At 48.3% G+C, this 25,544-nt stretch overlaps 2 protein-coding genes across 22 annotated transcripts in view; one reads left to right on the forward strand and one right to left on the reverse strand.

Moving 5' to 3' along the window:
• Positions 1 to 3,044: 3,044 nt before the first annotated feature.
• Nr2f2 (nuclear receptor subfamily 2 group F member 2) lies at positions 3,045 to 17,036 on the reverse strand. 4 transcript variants are annotated; one of them, XM_076544941.1, is made up of 3 exons: positions 16,245 to 17,036; positions 8,068 to 8,595; positions 3,045 to 5,360 (listed from the first exon to the last, which is right to left on the reverse strand). In XM_076544941.1, the coding sequence occupies exons 1-3, from the start codon at positions 16,285 to 16,287 to the stop codon at positions 5,086 to 5,088; spliced, it is 846 nt and encodes a 281-aa protein (XP_076401056.1). In that variant the 5' UTR covers positions 16,288 to 17,036; the 3' UTR covers positions 3,045 to 5,085. The 4 variants fall into 4 exon arrangements, with proteins under 4 accessions (XP_076401056.1, XP_076401043.1, XP_076401063.1 ...); XM_076544928.1 differs by lacking the exon at positions 16,245 to 17,036 and adding an exon at positions 10,121 to 11,260; XM_076544948.1 differs by lacking the exon at positions 16,245 to 17,036 and adding an exon at positions 10,047 to 10,391.
• Positions 11,313 to 25,544, forward strand: part of LOC143267368 (uncharacterized) — a 52,081-nt gene continuing 37,849 nt past the window's right edge. For 3 of the 18 annotated variants that reach the window (XR_013042396.1, XR_013042397.1, XR_013042400.1), the window contains exon 1: positions 15,209 to 15,628. Coding sequence is in view for 1 of the 18 variants with exons in the window: in XM_076544984.1 (XP_076401099.1) it covers positions 11,313 to 11,624 (312 nt within the window). In the remaining 17 variants the exon portion in view is untranslated. Of the gene's footprint in view, positions 15,629 to 25,544 lie in introns of all 18 variants that reach the window. The other 15 variants (XR_013042399.1, XM_076544959.1, XM_076544976.1 and 12 more) reach the window with 12 other exon arrangements.

Raw genomic sequence — 25,544 nt, forward strand, 5'->3', positions numbered from 1 at the left:
TTGTGGGGTGAGCACCTCGCTCAGCTTTTCAGCCGGAGCATGAAAGAGGAGACAAGAGTGAAAGGAGACTGAATGGTAGGACTTGGGGATGAGGGTGGGAAGGCAGACAGTCCTGAGCCCTCCCCATCCCAGCAAGCAAACGCTTCCCCATCTTCCTTTACCATACAAAAGATAGCTGTGCCCTAAACCAATACAGTCAACAAACTTTAAAAAACCGGGGTCCTATTACAAACCAACGCCCAGCACTAACTGCTTTAAAATTACTGCATAATTAGATTTAGTTGAATTTCACCATTAATTAGGCAGCCGCACTGCAGGGAGCCTTTGAAATCTGAGAAAATGGGAAAAATCATCTGAAGCACGTTTTTTAAAACCCAACTTCAATAAATCTTGACGGGGCCTGGAATTCAGGGTACCTCACTTCCCTCCCAGGTGGTTGTTAGGGTTCCCCAGGCCCATGCTAAGGCTTGGAACTGGACAGGAGAAAAAAACAATTCCCCCATCGAACCAGAGCGGATGGGTCCCTATCTAGAGTCTCCCAAGAGGCCTGGGAAGAGACTTTCTGGGAGGCCTGTCTGTCTGCCCGCCACCCTTGCCTGCTCTCAAACCTACTGGAGGAAGGGATTCTTCCTCTGAAGATGCGCTTCAGCCAGTGGCGCAGTCCACGAGGGTTCTCACATAACTGGGCCTCGCGACCACCCTCCTGGAGGCGGCCCTAGGCCCCTTCTCAGTGCTACTCTCCAGTTAAATCTCTATCCGCTAAGCCACCTTTCCCTGAACTTTGATGAGCAAGCAGCAAGTTGTACCAAGCAGGCGAGGTTCGCCGCTCGCCTCCATCCCCTTAGCAGGTCCCAGGCCCGCTGGAAGCCCAGAGCAGCCTCTGCTTTAATGAGCGCGGGGAACTGACCCAGGTCTGTAAATACTGGCTTCTCCCCCTCCCCCTATACCATTCAAACACTTAAGATCGTTTGTGGATACCGATTTTTATTCTTCTCATTTGGTTCTGGGAGGAGAGGGGGCATGAAATCAACTCTCCTGAATATCTGGGGGGTGTCAAAAAAAAAAAGAGAGGGGTTATAGGTTCGTGGGTGACCAACATTTCCCCCTACCAACGCTATTGCTTTAATTACAGAATAATCGAGGACTGCTCTCACTTGCCAGCCCGAGTTTAAAAGAGGGATTTCTGCCTGCAGACCGAATGGCCCTTAGTCCTCCCCCCCACCCCACCCCTCCCACCACCCACCCCTTTTTTCTTCCTTCTTTTTGGTAACCAATGTGTTTTCTATTACCCGGCCGTGCGGTGCCTGGCAGCCTGCGCTCGCGGTGCAATGGGAGACGCCATGTTGGCTCAGCTCATAGGACCAAGTCAAAAGCGAGCTTGCAGGCAGAGTTTTCACACGCTCGAGCTCCCCCTGACCGCCCCCCGCCCCCGCCCCCCGCCCGTCGCTGCTCGGTGCACGTCCCGGGAGAGCAGCTGGGCGCTCTCGGCACCCCGGATTTTCCCGGGCTCGGGGCGGAACGCTGCGGCACTGGCGGTGGGGGCGGGGGGCGGGGGGCCAGGCACTTTCCCGCAGCCGCTGCCAACTCCCGACCCGGTCCCCGCCGCCTGCCGATGCTACCACCAGGCCGTCGCCCGGGACCCAGCCCTGGACGCCGCCCGCTAACTTCGAGCCCCAGGCCCTCGCCACCACCACCCTCCTCCCCGCCACCTCTCTCCCCCGCCCCCCCAAACCCCGTCCGCCCGGGCCAAGCTCTACGTGAAAGGCCGAGGCAGGGCGACCGCGAGCCGAGAGAACCGGCTAGAACCAACCCCCTCCCTCCTCCCCCGAAGCTCAATCTTCTCCCAGGTTTGTTTGAAAGTGGCCAGAAGGAGCGATCGCCCCTCTCTCTCTCCTCGGACCATTGTTGCATTTCGCCTCTAACTGGGTTCTCTCACACCACCGAGCGCCGGGAGGAGGGGGAGTGGGGTTGGGAAAAGAAATAAAGCGAGCTCAGATCAGATGGAGGAGGGAAAAAAAAAACCAGCAAGGAAAAAGAGACACTTAAAGGGAAAGAGTCGCCATGTTTAGCAGCTTTTTTTTTTTCTTTCTTTCTTTTTTTTTTTTTTTTAAGATCTCGTCAATTTCACACAGAACGCACTCGCTGGGTCCCAGCCCTCGTCTTTTGTCTAATTCAGTCGCAGCAAAGATCTTTTGTTCTAACTCAGCGTGAAAAGAAAAACTTTCTTTAAATGCAATAAACTTAAACCGAACTCAAGACTCTAAACAGATCCTCCTCCGGCCACTCTAAACATATACAAGGGCTTTTGTTTTAACCCGTTGAAAATTTTTGAGTCCTGTTTTTTTCTGCCTCGAAGACCCCCAGCTCATCGCTGAAACTTAGAGAGAGCCAGAGAGAGATTTTTTCAACGCCTAGAACACATACTTAAAAGCATAATAAAACAGGGGACTGTCTTTTGCTTTGAAAATCATAAATTATAATTTAATGCCAATAATAATTTACAACAAATGGCTGTTTACAATAAGCTAACACAAAACAAACAAGGAAAAGGGCCTATGTTTTACTTGGTGGAGAAACTTCACACACTCACATGGATAGCACTTGCAAGAGGGGAAAATAAACAACCAACAAAACCTCCATCTAAAGGTCAGATGTTGCTGCAAAACATACTTTATATTTATATATATATCTACAGAGAGAAGGTGAGGGTCAGAAGGGGAACTCTGCCTAAGTCAGGCAGAGTTTTCAGGTCTGCATGGATGAACCAGAACTGAGCATCAAAGTTTAATGCACTTTGCAGAATGATCCCTTTTCTCTCACTTCTTTCATCAGCCCCTCCCTCATTTTAAGATTAAAACCACAACATGGTAGAAGTATTGTCAGGGAGGGCAGCTTGGAAAATCTAAGTAAGAACGAATTGTAAGTTCCCAGCACTGAGCTTTTTCCAAACCAGGCAAAGAGAATAGGAGACTGGAACAAATAGTAGGCTTCCCAGATCAGCACACCCTGTAAAGTTTTTTTTTTTTTTAAATATTCTCTCTCTCTCTCTCTCTCTCTCTCTCTCTCTCTCTCTCTCTCTCTCTCTCTCTCTCTCTCTCCTTTAAAAATTGGCTTCTAAGAATGAAGGATCCCAAGAGCAGTGCAGACTGTAAATTACAATCTGAAATGTCCAAATGTCCATGGGTTTTTATGTACATAACTCCAATGGAAAAGCTTCCCTTGACCTGTGGTCATGCTCTCACAGACTGAAGAGGGAGGGGGAGGGGAAAGGCAGGCCAACTGCAAGTTATCATATATACATGAAAAACCAGACCCTTCATCGCTAGCAGCTACATCACTGTATTCAAAATCCTCTCAACAGCCACGCTAGATGAGAACCACAATTTCTTTTTTTTAAAAAATCACACTTAAGGAAAAACTCATTGCCAACAACTGCCCTCTATTTACAGTGCTGTGATTAGCTTGCTCGAACAATCCTCTGCATAACTGTCAGAAATGTACAAAAGAGCATTTTTTCCTGATCATAAAATAGATACTGATCTCAAGATTTCTAATACTTTTCACAATACTTTCCCTAAGCAGGCACTTAAGTGTGACAAATATAAGGGCCTCTTTTTTTTTTCTCCTGGAAAATCCATTTTTAATTAAAAGGAGGATTAGGTGAATGGGGGTGGCTTACTATATCAGTGTGGCACTTCCTAAACCATAGATAAACCATTAACTTCGGCTCCCCCCACACACACCCAAATTAAACAGGCAAATACACTAGTCTACCTTTGAACAAACTGATTGAGGGGAGTAAACAAATGGGGCCCCCGCTGGCTGAGCGAGGGCCCACAGGGTCTCAACTTGATGGAAAGACAGTGAGTGGGGACAGCCAAGCAGGTTTCAGATATCAAATAATATTTTAATTTCTGAATACTTTCAATTTTCCTTGGAATATAACACACAAAGACTCGACCAAACAGTTCAGTTATTATAACTTTTACAGTATACAGAAATGTTGCACTTAAAAAAAAAAGAAACCTTCAGTTTTTTTAAAAACACAAACTGTAAACTCTAAGATACTGAATCAATCACGTTACCTATAAGTGCCAACAGTGTTATTTTGTCATGCTGATTTCAATGGTATTTTTTAAAAAGGGGAAATATCAACAATTATAATACAAAGGGCTTGCAAATATACAAACAGATATAGGATTCATAACAATTCAAGAACTAAGGGTGTGGGGGGGACCCAATTCAAATTACAAAAGTTCACTTTTTATTCAAAACCTCAGCTTGTGTCTTGGACACATTCCTTGGCTGCCAATAAATTCCACAGTTCCTTCTCTTTCTTAAAATATTTTTAAAAAGCTAGGTTTGTCGTGGTATGGGGAGGGGTAGGGAGGCTGTGTTGCATGTGATCCCTCCAGCTTGCTAATCAGAGTGCTCAACTTCACCTAAAAACATTTGGCCACCACTGGTTAAGTGCATTTCCACCATCTGAGTTGCCTTTTAAAGTTTTATGTCTTCCTATGATATTTTCATGGACTCAGTTTTAATTCTTGCAGAACATATATTTTAATGATACACAGTTTTTAAGAAGCCAAGATTATATCAAAACTTATTATAGAACCACAGAATAAACTGGTTTGGAACCAGAAAAGTACAAAAAAAAAAAAAAAAAAACCAGCTAGAGGTACATAGACACAGGACAATTAATAATTTGGAAAAAAAAAAAGACTTACTTTGTCCATTCTGCTAATTTTCTCCCAATCTCCTTAAATGCACTTTTAGCAATATTTTTCAAAAATTTACCAAAAAGAAAAAAAGACTAATTTCCTTTTTATACAAAAATGATAAGTAGCAAGTTGCTGTTCTGCCCAACACAGTTGTTTTCTTTTTTTAATGCATTCTGTAAAAGTTCATTTGACAGTCTCTCTCTCTCTCTTTTTGAAATTCACAGTCCATTAAATTCTTCCCCCTCTTCTTTTAGCAAACTTGTAACATCCTTTCTTAACAGAAGGAAATTAAGCAAACAAAACCAGTCTTTTGCCTTTTCTTTCTCTGTTTCACTCCCCCTTCTTATTTTGATTTATTTATTTATTGAATTGCCATATACGGCCAGTTAAAACTGCTGCCGGACAGTAACATATCCCGGATGAGGGTTTCGATGGGGGTTTTACCTACCAAACGGACGAAAAACAATTGCTCTATGACTGAGGAGGAGACCGTGCGGAGGGAAGGGAGGCGAAGCAAAAGCTTTCCGAACCGCGTTGGCTGGTTGGGGTACTGGCTCCTAACGTACTCTTCCAAAGCACACTGGGACTTTTCCTGCAAGCTTTCCACATGGGCTACATCAGACAGACCACAGGCATCTGGAAGAAAGTTTAAAAAAAAAAAAGTGCAGAGAGAGGGAGAGAGAGAATTCATCAGATTAAGAGGCTTGAAATGGGTCACCTGAGGTGTGCACACATTGCAATGTCAAACTGCCCCATCCAGAGTTGGAGCAAATGCCTATACACTGAAAACTTCAAGGGGGAGGAGGGAGGAGGCGGCAAAGCTTGAGATGGTCCTGGAGTGTTTACTTTAAAATAAAACACGCTTGGGTGCTACAAGCTTTCATTGCCCCAGTCCTCAGCCTGGGTCACTGGGAGGCCCAAGAAAAAGTGCATTGGTGTATCTGGCCCAATTTAGTACTCAGACAGACAAAACCCAAACCACCAAGGCTTCTTCCCCCATCCTCTGAATTTGGCTGATTATATAGTGTGTATAGGGAGGAGGGTGACAACCTGGCCCAGCTTTCAGTAATGGCGTCCAAGACCCAGCCTCAGATTCTCCCCAAAGAGAGCGACTCATTTTTCTCCAGTCTTTGAAACTGATTTAAGTGGTCCTTTAAAACTGATCTTGTCAGTTTAGCCCTATTGAAAGGCAGCCATGCAAACTGTGATCTCTCTGTTCATTTGAGCTGTTTCTTTCCCCTCCTTTTCTTCTCTCTCCCTTTTCTCCCACCCCCCTTTATTATATTTTTTTTAAGCCCAGGTCTCTCCAAGAAGCATCCCCCCCTCCCTGTTATCTTCAGGAAAACACTTTTCTTTTTTCTGATACGTGAAATTACAATAAGTGCCTTTGAAATGAGACGCTTCTCGGTGAAGGCGGTTCAGGTTGTGACCTGACCTTTCAGGGCTCCCCAGACAAGACTGGGGTTAACACATGCATATTGTGAATCATTAAAACAGATATTCGAAAACAGTCACCACCGCCTCCACCCCTACCAGCAGAACACACATGCAACCTCCTCCACTGTGTCCAGGACTCCATGTGTCTACAGATGCCTAGGTGTCTGTGGTCAGGAATGAAAAGATCTGTTTGTCTAGGACTCCTTCCCTCCTTATTGGTACTGTGTGTCTCCCTCTGAATCAGATAACAGGAACCTTTATCTCTTTGTGAGGCCATCTGCATTCTCCATACAGGCCTCCACATCTTGCAAACAGCAATAAATTAAACTGTTTCGACAGTACCAGGCATTTCTTTCCTTGAAAGACCAGGGGTGAGGGCAAAGGACTAACAATGATATCAAGAAATTCACAGCCATCCCCATCATCTGGGGACATGGGCTGGGTATCAGGGTATGAGAAGAGGGTGAAGGTGGCTATAGGACAGGACTGGTGTGCCTCTACATTTGTGTCAGGCAAACACTGTAGACATGACGGGCTCATGAGAAGAATAAACCAGATTCAACCCTCTCTTTACAGCTCTGGCCTGACCAGAGTGCTGACCTCTGATTGATTATCTAAGGACTTTGGAAGGCAGGGTTTGGGGTGACTGGGGTAGGTGGGGGGTGTTCTATGTGAAAACCAGTAACTCATACAAGACAGCAGATTGAGAATGAGCCTGCAATGGACTCAGCTAATGACTTGGTTCCCAGACTTCTTTAAACAACAAAGAAGAAACCCGTGGTACTCCTGTCTGTGTGTCCCATAAACTCACACATCTCTTCTAGTTTTCTCACTGTAAGCTTAAAGATCTGGAGTGGGTGACTAGGTTCCAGGCCCTGCCAATGCCCAGATGTTTGTTATTCTTAGTCAGGAACCCTGTTCCCTTCTCAGCCATGACAAAGGAATCAGCTGACAACTTAGTACAAGAATGTTGAAGGGTGGGGGTGATTTCCACCCACCTGGGCCGTGCCTGAACTCAGCCGGGAGGCAGCCAAAAGGCTCAGGTGTGGCCCCAAATGGAAAACCAGACACTTTCAAAAAATCATTTGGCCTCAAGAGTTAATGAATATCAGATCTATTACTCACACAGGTTAAACTACATGCAAACTAATTAGATTTCCTAATGCAGTCAATGATGGTTTTCTATCTCCAGCAACATTCAGATCCAGCCCAAGTTGGCACCCACTTTGGGTTGCTTGAAAACTGCTTCAAGTGTGCCTGAACAGGAGAAGCCAGAGGCCAGCCTTCAGCCCCCTGCAGACACTCTGGAATTATGGCCGTCCTTCAGCCCCTTTCCTGCCCTTCTCTGACAGGGGTCCCCCTTCTCCTGGCAGTCTGCATTATTTTCCTGAGGACGTGATTTTGAAAACTGCTGCTCTCGGGTTAGGGCTGCCTGGAGCCCCAACTCCGACTGAGTTCACATGCAAACTTTCCCCCTGCAGGGACAAACTTTCCCTTACAGAGGTGATGCGCAGGGCTGCAATGTGTCCAGGGGCACCTCCCTGAGGTCTCAGACAGGGTGCCAAAAAGAAAAGCAAAGCAAAGAAAAAAAAGCCTAGAGCTTGAGGAGATTCCCTGGGGGCCAGCTAGGCCCAGAGGGCCTGGGCTTAGTGAGGGAGCAGGAGAGTGCATTTTCCAGGTTGGATACTGAAGGAGAGGAAGGGGGCTGAGAGGGCCTCTCTGGGAGTCAGTGTGTGGAGCATCCTTCTGCACACAGCAGGACAAGCCAGGAGTTACATCAAGTTCCCACTTTAAAATACACTCTACAGCTTGGCCTTTTAAAAGGGGAAATGGGGCTGGCCACTTTTCCAGGCCCTCACTCTGCCCTGGGAGCTCCTGGGTACCTGAGAACAAGTCTCCATCCTACCTGAGGTGAACAGGACTATGGCCTTGAGGCAGCTGTACTCGGCGGAATCGACGTGCAGTGCCTTGAGCTTCTCCACTTGCTCTTGGAAGATCCGTATGTGGTCCATAAAGGCGACCACCCGGTCGGCCGACATGGGTGAAGCGTGCAGGCCAGCAGCGGCCAGGAGCGGGGCGACGTGGAGGGGCATGGAGCACTGGGCTGCATTCAGCACGAACAGCTCGCTCCAGGTGAGGCGAAGAAGGGCCACCTGGTCCGTGATCTGCAGGTCAGGGAAGAAGGGGATGTTCCGGGCCCACTCCACGGCGCTGAAGAGCATCCGCGCGGCCAGTTCGCAAATGTTCTCGATGCCCATGATGTTGTTAGGCTGCATGCACTGGCTGCCGAAGCGAGACGTGGGGTAGGGCTCTGCGCGCAGCAGCAGGGAAATATATCCGGACAGGTACGAGTGGCAGTTGAGGGGGTCCCCGTTGGTCAGCGCGAACTGCCCGTGGGTAGGCTGGGTGGGCGGCATCCTGCCCCTCTGTACAGCTGCAGAGAGGAAAGGGGACACTCCACGGTTAATGATCAGCCTTGGTCCCACATGCTTCTCTATGACCCCAACCTGTCCCAGGCCCCAGAACAGCGCCAAGAACCAGGCAGGCCTGCTGCAGCCGGGCTCCCGGCAACCACTCCTTACAAATCACCTCCCAGGCCGGTTCTGACCGCCCGAGCTCAACACTTGCCTGCGAGGCCCATCTGGGGCTGGTCTGCCGAGAACCCAGAATTGGTCACTTTGCCTGGGGGGTCCCCCGAGCTGTGAGAGGGATGTAGCATTCTGGGGGCACCTTTCTTCTTTTTTTTTTTTTTCTGCTAAACAGCTGATATTTCTTATTGATTGGAGAAGGAACGGTAGCGGAGCGTAGGGGGAGGGTGAGACGCTTTTGCACAAGACATCAAGGTTTACCCCAGATGGCCTATGGCCACCCCCGAATGACTGTCCCCAAACCATGTAACCTCAACCCCAGCCCAAGAGGGAAACCCCGGCGAGAGACAAGAGTCTAGGTCCGGCGCCTCAGCCTGATCAGTGAGCTCGGAGGAGGGGAGACAAGGGAGAGGAGGGCGGAGAGAGAAAGAGAGGCCGGCAGAGACGAGATGAAGCCGGAGAGAGGCAGGGAGCCGGCGGCGGGCGCTGGCGGAGCCCCGGTTAAGGCCCGTGACGGCCAGGGAAAGCGAGCGAGGCTCAGGCTCCTGCTGTTATCCGACTCTGGACCGAAAGAGTCGCTCTCGCAGAAACACAAAGAAACCCCGGCTTTGGCTCGCCCCAACCCGGAGCCCGCGCCGGGCGCGGAGCGCGCCATTGGTAGAGCACTGTTCCCAGCTCTGGGCGAATTTTATATCACAAAGACCCAACTGGTGCAGAGCGAAAGCAGCGGCCCAAGGCCCCTCGTCCACACTTTCTTACTCCCTACACAGCTCTCTTGGTTTCAAAAGTGAAAGGAAAAAAGAAAAAGAAAAACAAGAGGTATTTTTTTTAAAGCAGAATGTTAATCCATGGAGAGGTCACATGAGCGCTGCCCAGGAGGCAGCGTTAATACGGCGAAGTGCATAAAATTGCCATTTGTAATTTGAACCTTCTGTACAAAAGTACAATCTCAGGTTGGGTTTTTTTTGAGAAGGTGGGGGTTGGGGAGAGGGGTAAGGAGGAGGGACATATGTTGAACATGCAGGAAAAGCAAGGGGAGAGAGAGAGAAAGAGAGGACTTTAAAACAACAACAAACAACAATCCATCCCTTGCAGAAAGGTGAACTCGAATGAACTCTCAATCAATGCAAAGGAAAGGAAAAGCAGCCTGAAGAAAGATTGGAGAAGGAAAGTCTGCTAAAGCATGCGGACTGGGGGGTGGGGGTGGGGGTGGTCTGGGTTGCATTGCAGACCCTGCTCCTAGTACCAAGCCCCCTTTGGCTGCAACACGGGGAGCTTGGGGCTGCTGTGTCCTTACCCAGAGCAGGCTAGCCAAACGCACCCAGGGCCCCGGGACCGCGGGCGAAGGGGGGAGAAATGAGAGGCCGATACCTTCCCGTCTCATGCCCACTTTGAGGCACTTTTTGAGGCGGCAGTACTGGCACTGGTTGCGGTGGTGCTGGTCGATGGGACAGTTCCGGTTGGCGCGGCACGTGTAGCTCAGGTTCCTCCGCACGCTGCGCTTGAAGAAGCTCTTGCAGCCCTCGCACGTGAATTGGCCGTAGTGCTTGCCGCTCGACTTGTCCCCGCACACCACACACTCGATGTGCTGCTGCTGCTGCTGCTTGTCGCTGCCGGGGCCGCCAGGGCCGCCCTGGCCGCCAGCCGCTGTCTGGGCCGGCGTGCTGGCCGGGCCCCCTTGGCCCGGCGTCTGTGGCGTGTGCGGGGCGCCAGGCGGCGGGCCCGGCACGGGCGGCGCCTGCGAGGCCTGGCTGCCCTGAGAGCCGGGCACCTCGTCCTGGGGGTCGCGCCACGTGCTGACTACCATTGCCATATCTATGGGGGCCGCGTCCGGACTTCTGCTCCCCTGGCTGCGGGCGGCGGCGGGGTGGCGGCGGCTCCCGGGTCTCGGGCTCCGGCGCGCCGCCTTTTGTGTGTGCGAGGGTGCGAGAGGGCGCGGGAGGGCGCCCCGGGTGGCTCAGGGCTAGTTGATTGAGGTTGGTTAGTTTTTCCTTTTTTGTTTTTGCTTTTGCAAAGTTTTGTCGATTGCTTGTCTGGCCCGGTGTGTTTGTTTTGTTTGTTTCCCTCGGCTCAGCTTTGTTGGTTTCGGGGGGCTTTCCGTCAAGAGGGGAGGGCAAGAGGACAGGGGAGAGCGAGTGGGAGCAGAACGTGGAGAGAGGGAGGGGAGAGAGAGAGCTGCAAGTCGATTGTCTGGCTTCAAGACAGAAGTAGGAGGCAAAAAAAAAAAAATCTCTCCAAAGATCTCGCTCGCTCTCACTCTCCCTCCCTCTCTCCCTCTCTCGTTCACTCTCTCGCTCTCAGATCTAGTGTGCAGCGGAGGAGTTGGAGGAGAAGGAGGAGGAGGAAGAGGAGGAGGAGGAGGAAGAGGAGAAGGAAAGGCGACTGTCCGGGGGCCAAGTCCAGGGCAGCCCACAGTCAGCCATTCAGGAAAGCCATCGAAATCAGGAGGACTGGGAGAGCGGAGGCGCCGGGCGCGGGCGCGCCCTGGGAGCCAGGCAGGCCGGGGCGGAGGCCGGCGGCCCGCGGAGTGGCCGGAGCTCTGCCCGGGTCCGGGGGAATCAGCATGAAAGTGGTCCGCGTCCGGCGCTGTGCGGCGTCGTCCTGGCGCTGGGCCGCCGCCGCCTCCTGCCCCGGGCGCCTGGCGCGCGCCGCGCTCGCTCCGGACGCCGCCGCCGCCGCCGCTCTTGGAGGCCGCTCGCTGCTCCCCGTGGGCCGCCCGGGCCGCCGCCGCCGCCGCTGCCGCCGAAGCCTCCGGGTCGGGCCCGGAGCCGCCGCGTCTAGCGCCGCCGCCGCCGGTGGAGTCGCTGCTGCCGCTGCTGCTGCCGCCGCCGGAGCTGCTGCTGCTGCTGCTGCCGCCGCCGCCTCACACACATAGGGAAAGAGTCAACTCGCCAGCGGCGGGGGAGAGATGATAAGAGAGAAAGGAGGGCAGATCAGCACCTAGAAGCGCATCCTTCGTGCGCAGAGGGGGGAGAAACGGAGAGAAAGAATGAAAGAGGGAAGAGCAGCGCGGCACCCGGAGAAAGGAGGCAACTCCGGCAGAGGAGGAGGAGAAGAAAACACACACGCGCGCACGCACGCACACACCGCGGAGAGAAAAGAGCAGAATCAAAGTGATCAAATATGCTAAAAAGGGGGGCGCGGGAGGGAATGCGATTTATAGGCGCCGGGGCTGGCAGAAGTGGCTTCTCCGCGATCAGCTCACTGAGCTCTCTATATAGTGAACTTTGACACGACTGCTGCAACTTAGCGCACGTTACCATGGCGACGGCGCGCCTTATAAGGCAGCCGCCGGGGTTGGCCTGGCCCGGCGCGCGCGCGCCGCCCCCTCGCCGTCATTGGCCGGAGCGCGGCGGCCCCGCCATGGCGGCAGCGGGAGCAGCCCGGTCCTAGTGCGAGCGGCTTCGCGACTGCCGCGCGGGGCGCGCGGGGACGGAGGGGGGCGGGGACGGGTGGCCGCGCCGCCCAGGCCACCGAGCGGGGGATGGGCCCAGGCGGGTCCGGGAGCGCGGACCCCGCTCGCCCCGCACCCGGCACCCGAGGTTACCGCCCCGGCGGCGAGGCGAGCGCGCTGCGCACACACTACGCCTCTTAAAGGCTCCGCTAGAGGTTGAGGATGGAGCCGAAGACTTAAGTCTTCTCGCAACTTGGCTTTGCCACTAAATGCGCGGCGGCTCGCGCTCCACCCGGGACTCCCGGCGCATTATGTAGAGCCCAGGATGCTAAAGATGGATAACGCTTCCCTCTTCTTTGTAGAGGGGTACGCAGCGGAGGTGGCAAGGTGCCGGGATCTGAGCTTGCAAAAGAAAGATTTGACTAGATCCGTGTGGTGGCAAATCCTTTGCTTAATGAACTCTCATCACTTGCTCCGTTTGGTAGCTCCTTTTTGTTTGTTTGTTTTATAGGAAAAGAAGCCGTTCAATATCTGCCTTTTTCTTTGGAGGGTTAATATTTTATAGATTTGTGGCCTGACATTTTAATTGCTCAAATGAAGCATCTCGGATGCTGAGAAGCACAAGTAGACTTCACCTCATTGTCATCACGCAATTAAAATAAATTCCCCTCAACTTTATCCTCTCTCATTGGTTTTAGCTAACTGGCCAGCCAGTGACCTGTCACACACCCGGTCATGAAAAGAGGGAGAAAGACCTTTCTGTCTGCTGATGGACAGGCGTAGGCAGCCGCTCATCCTCGCCTGTGCACACCCTCTGTACACACATGTAAACGCACATGTATCAGATGCACATTTGTCAATGTACACAGACAAAGACGTCCAAGACGATGCTTCTAGGTCACAGAACAGTTGAATACGGACTTCATTGTCCAAATTCTCTTTAAACATCCATGTAGTCATTAAAACACACCCAGAGAGCCTGCTTCACATTGGCAATAATACCAGCACAACTCACAAGAACCACAAACAAGCTATAGTCTTCCTCCAAAGAGTCGCTGCAGAAAAAAACAACCCCACAGCCCATGACATTCTGCTCACGATGCTCAAACCATGGACATTGCTGTGTCTTTGAATGTGTGCCTGAGTTTTAAACGTCAAATATATAGAACCAGGACACATTATATTCCACTGGTTTGATTAGGACCAGGTAGTTGATTGTGAGGATTCCACATTTGTATGAGAAATTTGTGCTTAATAGGGAATACTTTGCACCAAGCCAAAACTAAATCCATAGGTCAAACAGGTTTACCAACAATGAAACTATTTTTTACACAAAAGATGCTGAGCTACTGGGGGAAAAAAAGAGGACACGACAAAGAGTAAATTGACAACTTCTGAAAAGCATCCTTGACAGCACAAAAATTTGGCAATATAAAGTGACTTTAATAAAATAAACTGGACGTGTAATTGACATGGGTAGACTGCACTTTCGGGCAGTTTCTTTGCCACATACAGGCAGAGTGTGAGGTGAGGAGCGTATGAAGATGTGGGGGAGACAGAAACTGGTTTTTCGGCAAGGAAAAAAATCATATGTATATTTTTAAGAAGTTCTCCTTAACCTTCTCCTTCTGTACTGAAATCACACGTTACACCAAAGTGGCAGGTATTGTGATTATTTGAATGTTTTAAGAAATAAGAAGGTAGAGCAGGTACTTGACTATCATAAACCTGGTGTGTTAAATAAGGTGGCCACAGAGTAAAGCCAGGCTGAGCATTTCTGGCTGATTAGAGATACCACATAACTTTCTCCTACAGAGAACAAGAAGGAAAGATGGAAAATAAATCATTTCAGAGAAGTCTGGTTTTTTTTTTCTTTTAATTTCTCTGATTTGGGGAATTATTTGATGCTGCAAATATCAGATTATAGAGGCAAGCTCAGCATATAGTGAGACTGAGGTTGACACAGGAAATCTAATAGGTATTCCCATCTCGACTTAATAGATGAACATAATTGATTATAGAGAAATGTTAATCTTGCCTCTCCAGTGCAGCCATTTTCATGGCAAGCTTACTTTTTGCACACACACGAAGATGATGTCTGAGGAGGAGAAACTTCCTATATATATATATACACACACACACATATATATGGGTGATGGCTGTAATTTCTTTAGATAGTTAAATGAAGGATTTCCCTCTTGCAAAACTGCAGCCAGCTAGACACATGGCCACACAGCTTCTATCAAGTCCGGGACGCTTCACTTTGTATTTTAAGGTTGATTTAGCTAAAGAAATGCTGTTTAGAAGGAGAAGAGAAAAATCACCATATGAATTGTAGTTAATTTAATGAGTGGACGAAGAGACAGGACAGCCAGACTGAGGGGTTAAAAAAAAAAAAAGCAAAAATATTTTTTAAATGTCCTTTTCAAAGATGCTCGGATGTCTTAACTCTAAGATTTAAATGTCCTGACTAAAAGATACATATCTGCATATTATTATTTTAAAAAAACTCAACTGAGTCTTTTACTACAAATGTAAATTTATTTTAATGAGAATTGTGACAAGCTTTATCTGACTGGTCAAAGTTAGGAAAAAAAACATTTGTCTTAATCTGAAGAAAAAAAAAAAAGTCCCCAACTCCCAGGAATATGGTTTCCTTGCAGAAAGTGGTTGGCTGGTCTGTAATTCTTTACAGATTAAATCACAATATGAATACAGACCCCAGCAATGCCGAATTTAACTCTGAGTTCAGTAGAATCCAGGATCCATTGAATTTCTCCTTCCCCTCAATCTAGTCGTGTGTGTTTTTCTCTTCCACCACACTGGAGCTCCGTGAATAGGGAAGGGGCTTCCATTGTGTCCCACTGAACTTCCAAGTCAATGCAATTTTTAACCACTGGCTTGTGGTACTTTGAAAATCACCAGGGGCTGTCAGAGTTGGGTCCTCTGAAAAATTTACAGTGCTAAATCAGAGCATATGCTGGGAGGGGAAAAATTGCTTAAGATTGGAGCAAGTACAGTATCCGTCTGCCCCCTAGTGTAAGAGTCCTCGCTGCCTAAAATCCAACTTTATAAGAAAAGGAGCCCTTAAAGGGAAACGACTTGGGGCTCACGTAGGCATAGGAGAATGAAACTTCTGTACATTTTAATCTGAATAATTCTTCAGGATTTAAAATTATTTGGCTGTGGCTTTGTTGGACTGCACTGGAATCTCGCCGCCTCTACGTTTCTCGAGTCACTGGTGAAGAGGTGATTTTTTTTTTTTGAACTGGGTTTATGTGCGTCCCCCTCACCCCTCCTCTCTTTTTCTTTCTGCCTCTGTCGTCTCTCTCACTGGCTTTTTAAAAATGAGGAACCGTTCCATGAACATTTTGCACACAGCACAGAATTGCTTCTAAAGTCAGCCCGGCGCGGTTGCAATAGACAGCAAAAAGGTAAACCGTTTGCCTGAAATCCGCACGCCAGCTCCACCACCCCGCCCGATGGTGAGTACCCTTCTCCTTGCGATTCTCCTAGCTTAACAGAGCGCTCGCCTTCAGGAACCGCAGCCGAGGGCGCCGGGCAAGGGCTTTGGTCCCTGCTCGCCCGCCCGCCCTCCCGTCTGCCTGCCTGCCTGCCTGCCTGTCAGCTGCACAAGGTTGCAAAATGAAGCGCAGAGGCAAATCGAACAGGAAATTCTGATACCTAAAGCCAGCATAGCAGCCCCTTTGCTAACAAACCCAGTCATCTTACTGCTCGGACAGCCAGGCTTCTATGGCTGGTTTTCGGTCAGTTCTATGGAAGGAAATGAGTTTGAGAAGACAGGATGAGGAGATGGGAGGCAACCGCAGTCTTTATGCTTCGGTTTAATCATATTTTGGCAGCTTTGCAATTGTATTTACCACCCCCTCTCCCACCTCTGCTACCACACACATGTAATAAAATATGGCAACGCACTGAATTGACTGCCCCCCCACCCCTTCAACCACAGTCCAAGGCAATGCATACACGTTAGCAAACCGATTTTCTGAAAATCCCCAAGTCATCCCCAAACCCACATAGCATAAGGAGAAAAGTGAGAAAGAAGAGAAAGAGAAAAATAAATACAGAAAGCAAACATACCAAAACCATATTTGCCTTGTTCAAGGTCCCAAACCGCTTGCATCTTCTTCCTAAACTGGAATAACTCTCCTTTAGTTTGGCGGGTGAAATAAACGCTTTGTTGGCCCCCTGAAAAGATGTGTCTTTGATAATTAAAGAGACTCTCCTCCTCGGTGTTTATCTAAGCGATTGTGCAAACTGATAAAAAAGTAGGCATTAGTCTGCAGGGAAAAAGAGGAAAGGTGAAGGGAGAGATCTTCCACCTCAAGGAAGTGCTTCCCTGTGTACTAGGCGCTCTCAGCCTTTGGAAAAGCCTGCACACTAACTTTAGAGAGAGACGCGGCTTCAGGGAGCTTTGTACATAGCTGCTGAGGAATGCAAGCCTCGCCTTTAAGAAAAAAAACCCCAAACCGTAGGTAGGAGATGTCTGGAGTGATCCTTGTCTCTCATCTGATGCCTTAGAAGGAAGAGTGCGTTGTTACACCTTGTTTGGGGCTGGAAAGAGGAGACTTTAAAAACACCCTTCCAATTGAAAAAAAAAAAAAAAATCTCCCAACTTAATGAGTTTAGTCGGAGGCTGGAGCAAACGGCTCAGCCTGAGCAGAAAACCGCAAACAACTATAGGCAATATTGCAAAGCTAGACAACCAGAGGCACAGCCAAATTCCACGGTTTGGGGTCGGGAGGGACGGAGGCTAATCCTAAAGCAAGTTGGGAAAAAAAACAGAGGTGGGAGAGGAGGGGGAAGCTGCAGCCTGGTAGACTGGCAGACAGGGTCCTCTCACCCTGGATCAAAGATAGAAGTTGAAACAGGAGGCCAACATTTTTCCCTAGGAATCAGTTGGAATCCTCATTTTCCACTTTTAACTCAAGTCGCCCCCACCCAAATGATTTTTCTCCCTCTCCCCTGTGGATTAGTGCTTCCCTCCCCCTTTCTGCTGTCCATTCTAGAACTTTCCTGAAGAGGAAATCTATTTCTTTTGGGGGGAGGGGTCCCCCATTTCATGCCTGCAAATAATGAATACTTAATCCATCCCCTCCCTTTATCTTTCCCCCCAAACGAATAAAGGGAGCAGGAAGACAATAACTAGCAAAAATTGAGACTAGACTGGACTGCGGCTTGCAGTTCAGTAGAGTTTTAACTAATGGATTTTTGTTGTTGTTGTTGTTGTTGTTTTGTTTTAAGAGAAGAAGAATGGGGAAACATGGATCTTTTATTTTAGGAAACTGTTATGGTAAGATGAATGTCAGACTTGACAAATGGAACTAACGCTCTTCACTGCTTCTTGTCCTTGTCTTAAACAGGAATTAAGTTAAACACAGTGCTGAATGTTAATTACATGTTTACTGGCTAATGAAAATTACAAATGGTTTTGCCACCTCAAACAATGATGAAAACTCTGAAGACACTGTAATTATATACTTTGAGGGAAATAACTCAGAATATTGATCATAAGAAGTGTAAATCTTTTTTTAACTATTCATTAATACCATAAATATGGGCTACAGAAGTTTTTCCTTGCGGTTTGTCTCATCAGTTGCACCGAGTGGATGGATGACTGGTGGGACTCCTCCCGAGAGGAGGTGAACTCTGTCTCTTAGAAGGAGGCCACGTGTGTGACTCAGGAGTGCCCCCTCCCTTCCGCCCCGCCCCCTTCCTCCTAGCTGAAGGTCCAGGGATCTCCAATAGGGAGGCCCCGCTCAGGGCAGGTGAAGGTGATCTTAGTCCGGCCTCTCTCCTCCCCTTCTCTTGCCCTCTTCTCTCCTTCTCTCCCCCTCTCTTTTCTTTTCATGCCAGGTCTGATCGATGACCACCTTGCCCAGCCTGGGCGCCTGGGATAACCTAATGAAAGACCAATTAGGACCTGGCAACTCATCGCCACCCAGAGATGCAGTCCTGACCACCTCAGCTCCCTCCTTCAGAGGTGGCTAGTGCTGTTCATTGCCAGGGAAGAAAGGGGGGGAAATTAGGGATGGAGGTGGCTGTTGGGGAAGGTGGCTCAGGCGCTGAACCAGAATGGAGTATAGGGGTAATTATTTTGTGGTCATTTTCTTTCAACTTTAGCCAAATTTAGAACACTGGCCGCCACTCCAATCTTGAGGGTCAAAGGTGAGAGACGCACTAACCCTAAAAGGAAGGCCCGCCCTGCCCGAAAGGCCAATCGGGCAGTGGCCTGGGGGGTCGGCCGTGGTAGAACTGCCTGGCTCTTGATGGGGAGGGGGTTGTAAAACACACATGCGGGAACCCAGCACCAAGGGCAGGTTTAAAGTGAAATATTGAAGATTTTAAAAGATGTGTTCAAGGCTTGTGGGACTGGAGTCCTCCTTTTCCCTGAGATTTCCCAAGGCTCTGGTCTTTGTCTTAGAAGGAATGGAGTTTCTGAATGGTGTGAAAGGGACAGAGAGGGTCGCTTCCAATCGATTTTACTTGTCCTTTCTGCCTTTTCGGATCAACGCCCTTCAATGGACACAGAGGTGCTCTTTCAACCAAAAACTTGTGCTACATTTTCTGCCTGTATTGGTGCTAAATACAATAAGCATCGGGCAGATTTTCTTCTCTTTGCTCTCCAAAGCTAAAAAAAAAAAAAAATCACCCTAATTAAATTGTTTTATATGGACAGTCAAGACGGACCAATTAAGTATGCATTAGTATAAAGATAGACCCTGCAGATATGGAGTTTTAGAAAGCCATGGTTATGACAAAGGCGAGGGTATTAGGGTGTAGGGAGGGGTGCTTGGACACAGCCGGGTTGCACCGTCTTCTCTGGGCCCCCAGGGGAATTGCAAAGGCCCAGGCCTCACTCAGGTGAGAGGAAATCAGGCCGGTTAACAACAGGTGGGCGGGCAGCGGTCGAAGACTTGCAGACCGGAGAAACCCCAGGTCTAAGAGCAGAGGAGCCTCCCTGAGGAGTGGCTGGATATTCCTCACGGACTACAGCCACCGCAGTTTAGCAGTCCCAGGTGGCAGGAATCTCGTAGGACAAGATGAGGCCGTGCACTGCCCACTCTGCATCAGGGCCCACTTCCTGGGGTGCCCGGGTCAAGGTGAGGCTATGTAATCATGAAGTTGCGTGAACACGCCCATGGTAGGCGCTGACACCGCAGGGGCCACCTGGACTGCCAAGAGTAGCTCTCCCCCGCTCCACCCCCCACCCCCCAAACACTTCACAGATAAGCCCCCTTTTTGCTCCTGCGGAAAGGGACGTCTGGTGGTGAAGAAAGTAAAGTTCCCACCAGACGACCTCCGCGGTCCGTCTGGCGACAAGGACAAGATGTTGGAGGAGCGGAAAGGCCAGGGGTTGCAGAAAGGGTGGCAGGGAAGCAGGTCCCTAACTGCCGCCGCAGCTCTGAGCTCCTCCACCTCTTTTCCGCCCTAGGAGGGAGGCATGGGCGGGCGAAGAGCATCGTGTCCCGAAGGGGACGACCCTCAAAGCAAGGGCTGGGGCCTCCCTGCGTGGCTACGCAGGACTCTGATAGGTGGTCCTAGGCCACGGGGACGCTAGCGTGTCTCACGGTCTCCGGAAGGGCTCTGGGGGTGCACCGAGAGCCCTGGGGAGGGAGGAGGGAGTGGAGGAGACAGTGGCAGCCTGGGGGAAGTGGCTGAATGTCAAAAGTAAAAAGGTTGAAAAGGCAATTTTCCAGACGCGCTTTGCCCCCCACTTCTCTCTCCTCCTCGGGCCTCCCGCCCGGGCTGTAAATCTGCGGCCGGTGGCCAGGACACCAGGAGTCCCCTCGGCGGCGGGCCCGACGCGGCCCCGCCCGCAGAGCGCACACCTCCCGGTGGGCCCCGTATCGATCCGAAGCCTAGCTGAGGATGTCACCGCACTAAATATTTACTGATCACACACGAATAGCCAGGGCTCGAACGATTTTCCTCTGTGAGGAGAGCGTAGAGAGCAGGGTAAATCATTTTATTAGTGTGGATAAAGCCCAGAGCACACTCCGGGCTGGAGTGTTTTAAGATGTGTCTTCAACGGGATGAAAAGAGTTAGGAGAATCGATACGGAGTGATTAGAAGCCCCCGGGGTGACGAAGGGGGACCTGACTTGCGGGGATTTGGCGGGGCGGAGTGGGAGGAAGCCATCCCCGAAGGGGAACGGCGGGACCACCACCTAGGATCTCCAGCGCAGGCCTCGGCCCTTCTGTCCTCGACGGGAAAGGTGACAGCGCAGCCAATGATAAGGGTCGGCCGCCCGGCTTCGCAGATAGGGCTGAGCGAGCCACCGCAGGGCCAAGGGCTTGGGAGCCACCGGCTCTACACCGGGAGTGGCAGTGGCCAGGTGGCCACCGGAGTTGATGGCTCGCGTGGAGCGGGGACCACGGACACGTTTCCCCATATGTAGCGTCTCCAGGCATCCTGGGTAGCCAAGGTGTGGCCCCAAAGGATTGTATGCTTCGCTTGGCATTTTGGAGACGCCTTTTAGGTGACACTTCAAGCTTCCCCAACTTTCTCCTTGATCAACCTCCATCTTTCATCTTATTTAGCATCCCTAAAGAGGACCCAGTAACCAAGCCCCGCCGACTGCTTTCCCTTCTACTCGCCCAATGGTCAGGACGGCCACCGGGTGGCGAGACTACCAACCCCCACCCCCCACCCCACCCCACCCCGCCGGAATCTGCAAGACCAGTGGATTCCAGGTTCGCGGCTCGGCTCCTGGGCAGGTGAGATGAAGTGAAGGGCCAGCGAGGATTAAGCCAGGAGCTCCAGGGGAAGACGCAGGACTGTGGGTTCTTCCTCTGGGTCACAGGGAAATCAGCTTTTGCAGGATCGGGCCCCACCCCAGCCGTTGGAGACCTGTCTGGGGTCCCAAGATTGGACGCTGGGAGCAAAACTGCCGAGATATAAAGTCTTGCGGTTCACGAGGCGTCGGATAAAATTTACTGGAAGGGAGTAGAAATCCTTATCCGCAAAGCCAAGCAGTAGTGTTCTGGCTCGAAAATGGATTTTCACTCCTTGAAGCGCGAGTCTCGCTTCTGTGAACAAACCTTGACCTTCGAGACAGCTCTAAATAACCTAGAAGGCGCTAATTTTTGGAGGTAGAGGGTTGTAGCAGAAGGTGAGGAAAGAGAACATCTCTTTTCCTTTTTCCTGCTTCTGATCTTTTCTTCAAAAGGCAAAAAAAAAAAATCTTTCAAAAGAAATGAATAGCTGCCTACTGTGTGTATGCGTGCACACGTTTTCATGTGCATATGTGTGTAGAAAGGTGTTCATTCCCATTGCATGATTTTCTTAGCAGCTTGGGGTATTCAGTTCAGACCACTCTGCGCTTGCTTCGGTGCAATAGGAAACAGCTGAAAACCCAATTCATCGTTTTCTAGAAGGGAGATTTTTTTTTAAAAAATATGAATCCCAGTGGATTAAAATGGTGTGTTCAGGTGTGAAGCAATCAGCCTCGCTCCCTCCTTGGTAATCCTGATCCCTGCCTTAGAGGAAGCTAGTAGCCCCGCTGACCTAGGGAACAGTCAGCTTGGTCTCCATTAACCCTTATTGGTCCTGGCTACAGTATGAAGGTTAGCTACACAATCCACCCAAAGATTGCTTTTTAAAGGGATGTAAGGAAGGACATAAGGAAAGAAAAAAGGAAGGGAGGGAGGGAAGGAGGGAGGGAAAGGGAGAGGGAGCGAACACTTTGGGCACTTTAGCTGTAAAGGTTTAGAGTGCTGTGCCCTTCACTTCCACACCACCCTATCTTCACCCCCCCCCCCAAGCAGGGTTTTCTATTCAGAGACAACAGTCTCATCCATCAAGACAGCATACATACTCCAGGAAGATGGACTTTAGGGAATAAAAAAATAGAATGTAGTGACTTCCTCCTCCCCTGTTTAACTGACCACCAAATCACTTTAAAAAATATTTCTTCTCTCTCTCTCTCTCTCTCTCTCTCTCTCTCTCTCTCTCTCTCTCTCCTCTCCTCTCTCTACACACACACACACACACACACACACACACACACACACACACACCACACCACACCACACACGATTATCCTGTAAGAGATTTTAAAAAACCAGTTCCAAGACATGGTTTACCTTCGCTCGTTGAAGCAAAAGCTAATTTAGAATCCTGTCAGCAGCAGAATCACAGCCCTAAAATCTGGATGAGATTAGGAAACTATGTTCAGCTGGCTTCAAATGTGGTGGCATTTCTGTGGGTCCCGAGATGATGGGCTTGAGCAGGGAGGTACAAGTACATGGTAGAGGTGCTTTCTCTCTCAGTTTTAGAAGTGCCTTGATGGATTCAAGGTTCATATACTCGAACACTAGAGAGAGGCTGTCCCTCATGTGGACAGTCCTGGAGGCTGGCAGGAGGCAGTGCAGAACGCCTTCTGAATGAGCTCTCTGGAGCCACCAGTTCTGGAAGGTAAGCTGAAGCAACTCAGCAAGGGTAGTGCCATTATGGCTTGCAAAATCCCAACAAGGCACTTCCAAGTACAAGCTTGAGACTTGCAGCTGGCAGCTTAGGCAGGGTGTTTAAGCACACAGTGAACATCTTCCCCCGATACAGTTATTCAAAAATTCAAGGCTCTGCGTGTGTGTGTGTGTGTGTGTGTGTGTGTGTGTGTGTGTGTGTACTTTTCAGCACATTGATCTATTAAAGCTTAAATACTGGACTATAGATGATGTCGTCAGGAAACTTTCTGTCCATTTTACCAAGCCCGGTATGGGATATCCATGATTTCAATATTACATTTCAAGTTAACTCCTGCTGAGGAAGTTCCAAGGTCATCTGAAACCATGCAAACAGCCTTTCTTATTTAGAAGTGGACAGAGTCAAGAATGATGGTTGGATTCATTTATATTTTCATTATTAAGAGCCTGTAATGAAATCTTTAAAATGACAGTTAATTTTTACTATGGAAGAGGAAAAAAGGAAAAAAAAATAACTGATGCTATCAAGTGCTACATGTGAAGGTGTTAGTAAGGAAAATATCCAGGAAAATTAATACTGTTAATTAGCTGCATGAGCGAACTTCAGGCAAATATCAGCAGCACAGCAATTGAAGGTTCATTTGACTTAAATTCCTTTACACACTGAAAGCAAACTTTGGAAGGAGAAACAGAAATTAAGGATTCACTGGTTTTTTTAGGACATTTATCCACCTCCCGTTTCTATATAAAGATATGACTTGAGAATAAGTTGGTGGCCACAATTGATATACCGCCATGTAGAGGAACATTATATGTTAATCTAGAGAACATTTGGCTATTTACATCACCAGCTTTACTTCTCTGCAAAGGCCACTGTCTTGAAAATGTGTAGGTGCATGTTAAAACTGAAGAAATTCTGTACGGAATGTAAGAGGGATTTTGTTTTTGTTTTTAAACATCACATTTAGTTTATTGGTTATAGAAAATATTATCTTGAGGGTTTTCAAGCTGTATGTTTGAAAACAAATTACATTAGCCTTGTTATTTTGAGTATAAGGTAGAGAACTGTAAATTCCCTATCCATCTATTAGAATTTATTATACATTAATTAATATATCTAAGAGATTTTTATATACATGATTACGGCAAGTTGATTGAGATGATGCCCTTTAAACATTCAAAGTAAAACTGAAACTATTAAAGGAAAGAAATATTGATCTCAGTGACAGATGTCACACTGGGTATTTCTTGATAGGACCACATCACATCGTATGTCAAATGTCAAAGACAAGAAGTTAAAAATTAAGGAAGCCCATGTCTTTGCATATTGTATGTTAGTTTATTTATTCTCAAAGATGCTGCAATTTTCTGTTGCATATTTTCTTATTGTTGTTGGTCATGTTTCCAAACACCCCAAAGAATCTAGTGCCATGAAATTCCAGAACTGAGGTGTCTTAAAAGTTATTTTTTTCCTTGATAGACTTCTCTGAGTTATCACTCAGCTTATTTACCCATTGATTTTTTTTTCTCCCAAGTGATTTTGGCTAATTTAATGGCCTTCAAAAATCATGTATTATCTTGCAAAAATCTATATTCCCTATATGCATTGAAGTAAAATAAAACATGTCTAATCTTTTTAAGGAGGTACAATTCAGTGTTCTTCAGTTACCGAAGAACTACTGTATCAATTCCCAGGGTTTTATTTAAAAAAGAACACTCAAATCTGTAAAAAAATTTTTTGTATTTATGTGCACATGTGTGTAGGGACACACTGAGGCTGTAAGAGGGGTCTGGTCCCCTGGAACTAGAATTACAGGAGGTTGTGAGCAGCCCAACATCGGTGCTGGGAATCAAACTCTGGTCCTCTGTAAGAGCAGCAAGTGCTCTTAACAATGGAGCCATCTTTCCACCCCTTACTTCTTTCTTAACAACTCTTAAAACTGACACTGATATGATGTGGATGGACATGTAGTAGGACAGCCTTTGACTCCCCATGTTTACTCTGGAAATGTCTCTTACGCTTATGTACTTGAAAGATCTTGGGTCAGAATTATCTAGCCCCTTAAAGATTATCAAATAAAATTTCTAACTGATGGACAAGATGTTTACTTTGAAGTTTCAGCAACACACAAAAGTTTTCCTAATAAATTAGAAGCAATTCTATCCTAGATAAATTAAAACAGGGCATCTCCACGTCCTTCTGCCCTGTAGCTCCTGACTGTAAAGTGGACAGCCTTTATTTTCAGTTACTGTCTCATCGTTAACAGGGTAAATGTTTGCAATTAAAAATGTTTCCAACTGTCTTGCTTATAGAACTAGAAAACATTATTAAATATTATTTAGATTTCTGTCTAGATTTGTATGTCCAGTCAGGAATGAAGAGTTTATAGTTCCCCCATCTCCTTCCTTCAAACAACCAACCAACCAAACAAAACAATACTACGTATGCTAGCTAAAGAAAACCTCTCCCCAAATAAACAAACAATAACCCTTAGCATTCAATGTCTTGGAAATACAAGTAACATTGTTTTTACAGTTAAGTTCTTAATAAAAGGGTTTTTGTTTAATCTCATCTACCGACTAATATGGAACACTTCTGGCTTATATAATCTGTGACTTTAAAATCAAATTTTAACAACACACCATCATAGGCTTTTCTGAAGTAAAGGGAGCTTTGAAAACTAAATTTCTTAAAAAAAAAAAAAAGGTGACAAGTGACAGGGCAGGATGGCATGCCTCTCTGTTTTAGTGATGTCAGAAAAGTTTTCTTTGTCAAATTACTGTATCATCTTTTTCACCAAGTGCGAGAAGGATGTGACGGTGGGAGGAGAGCAACAAGAGAGATTCTCTTCCATTCTTTACCTCTTCAAACCCCAAGCCACAAACAAAACCTACTTCCCACCTACCTCCCAGAGTAGCCCCCAACACTGATCACTTTCAGTACTGTCAGCTG

Source organism: Peromyscus maniculatus, chromosome 1 (genome assembly GCF_049852395.1).
Source record: "Peromyscus maniculatus bairdii isolate BWxNUB_F1_BW_parent chromosome 1, HU_Pman_BW_mat_3.1, whole genome shotgun sequence".
NCBI classification, from domain to species: Eukaryota; Metazoa; Chordata; class Mammalia; order Rodentia; family Cricetidae; genus Peromyscus; species Peromyscus maniculatus.

Excerpts from the sequence above, each read along its gene's own strand:
- Nr2f2 (XM_076544928.1), bottom strand. The coding sequence starts at position 10,562 with ATGGCAATGGTAGTCAGCACGTGGCGCGACCCCCAGGACGAGGTGCCC. Across the intron at positions 8,596-10,120 it reads AGTGGGCATGAGACGGGAAG|CTGTACAGAGGGGCAGGATG; the intron begins GTATCGGCCTCT and ends TCCTCTCTGCAG. Across the intron at positions 5,361-8,067 it reads CATAGTCCTGTTCACCTCAG|ATGCCTGTGGTCTGTCTGAT; the intron begins GTAGGATGGAGA and ends ACTTTCTTCCAG.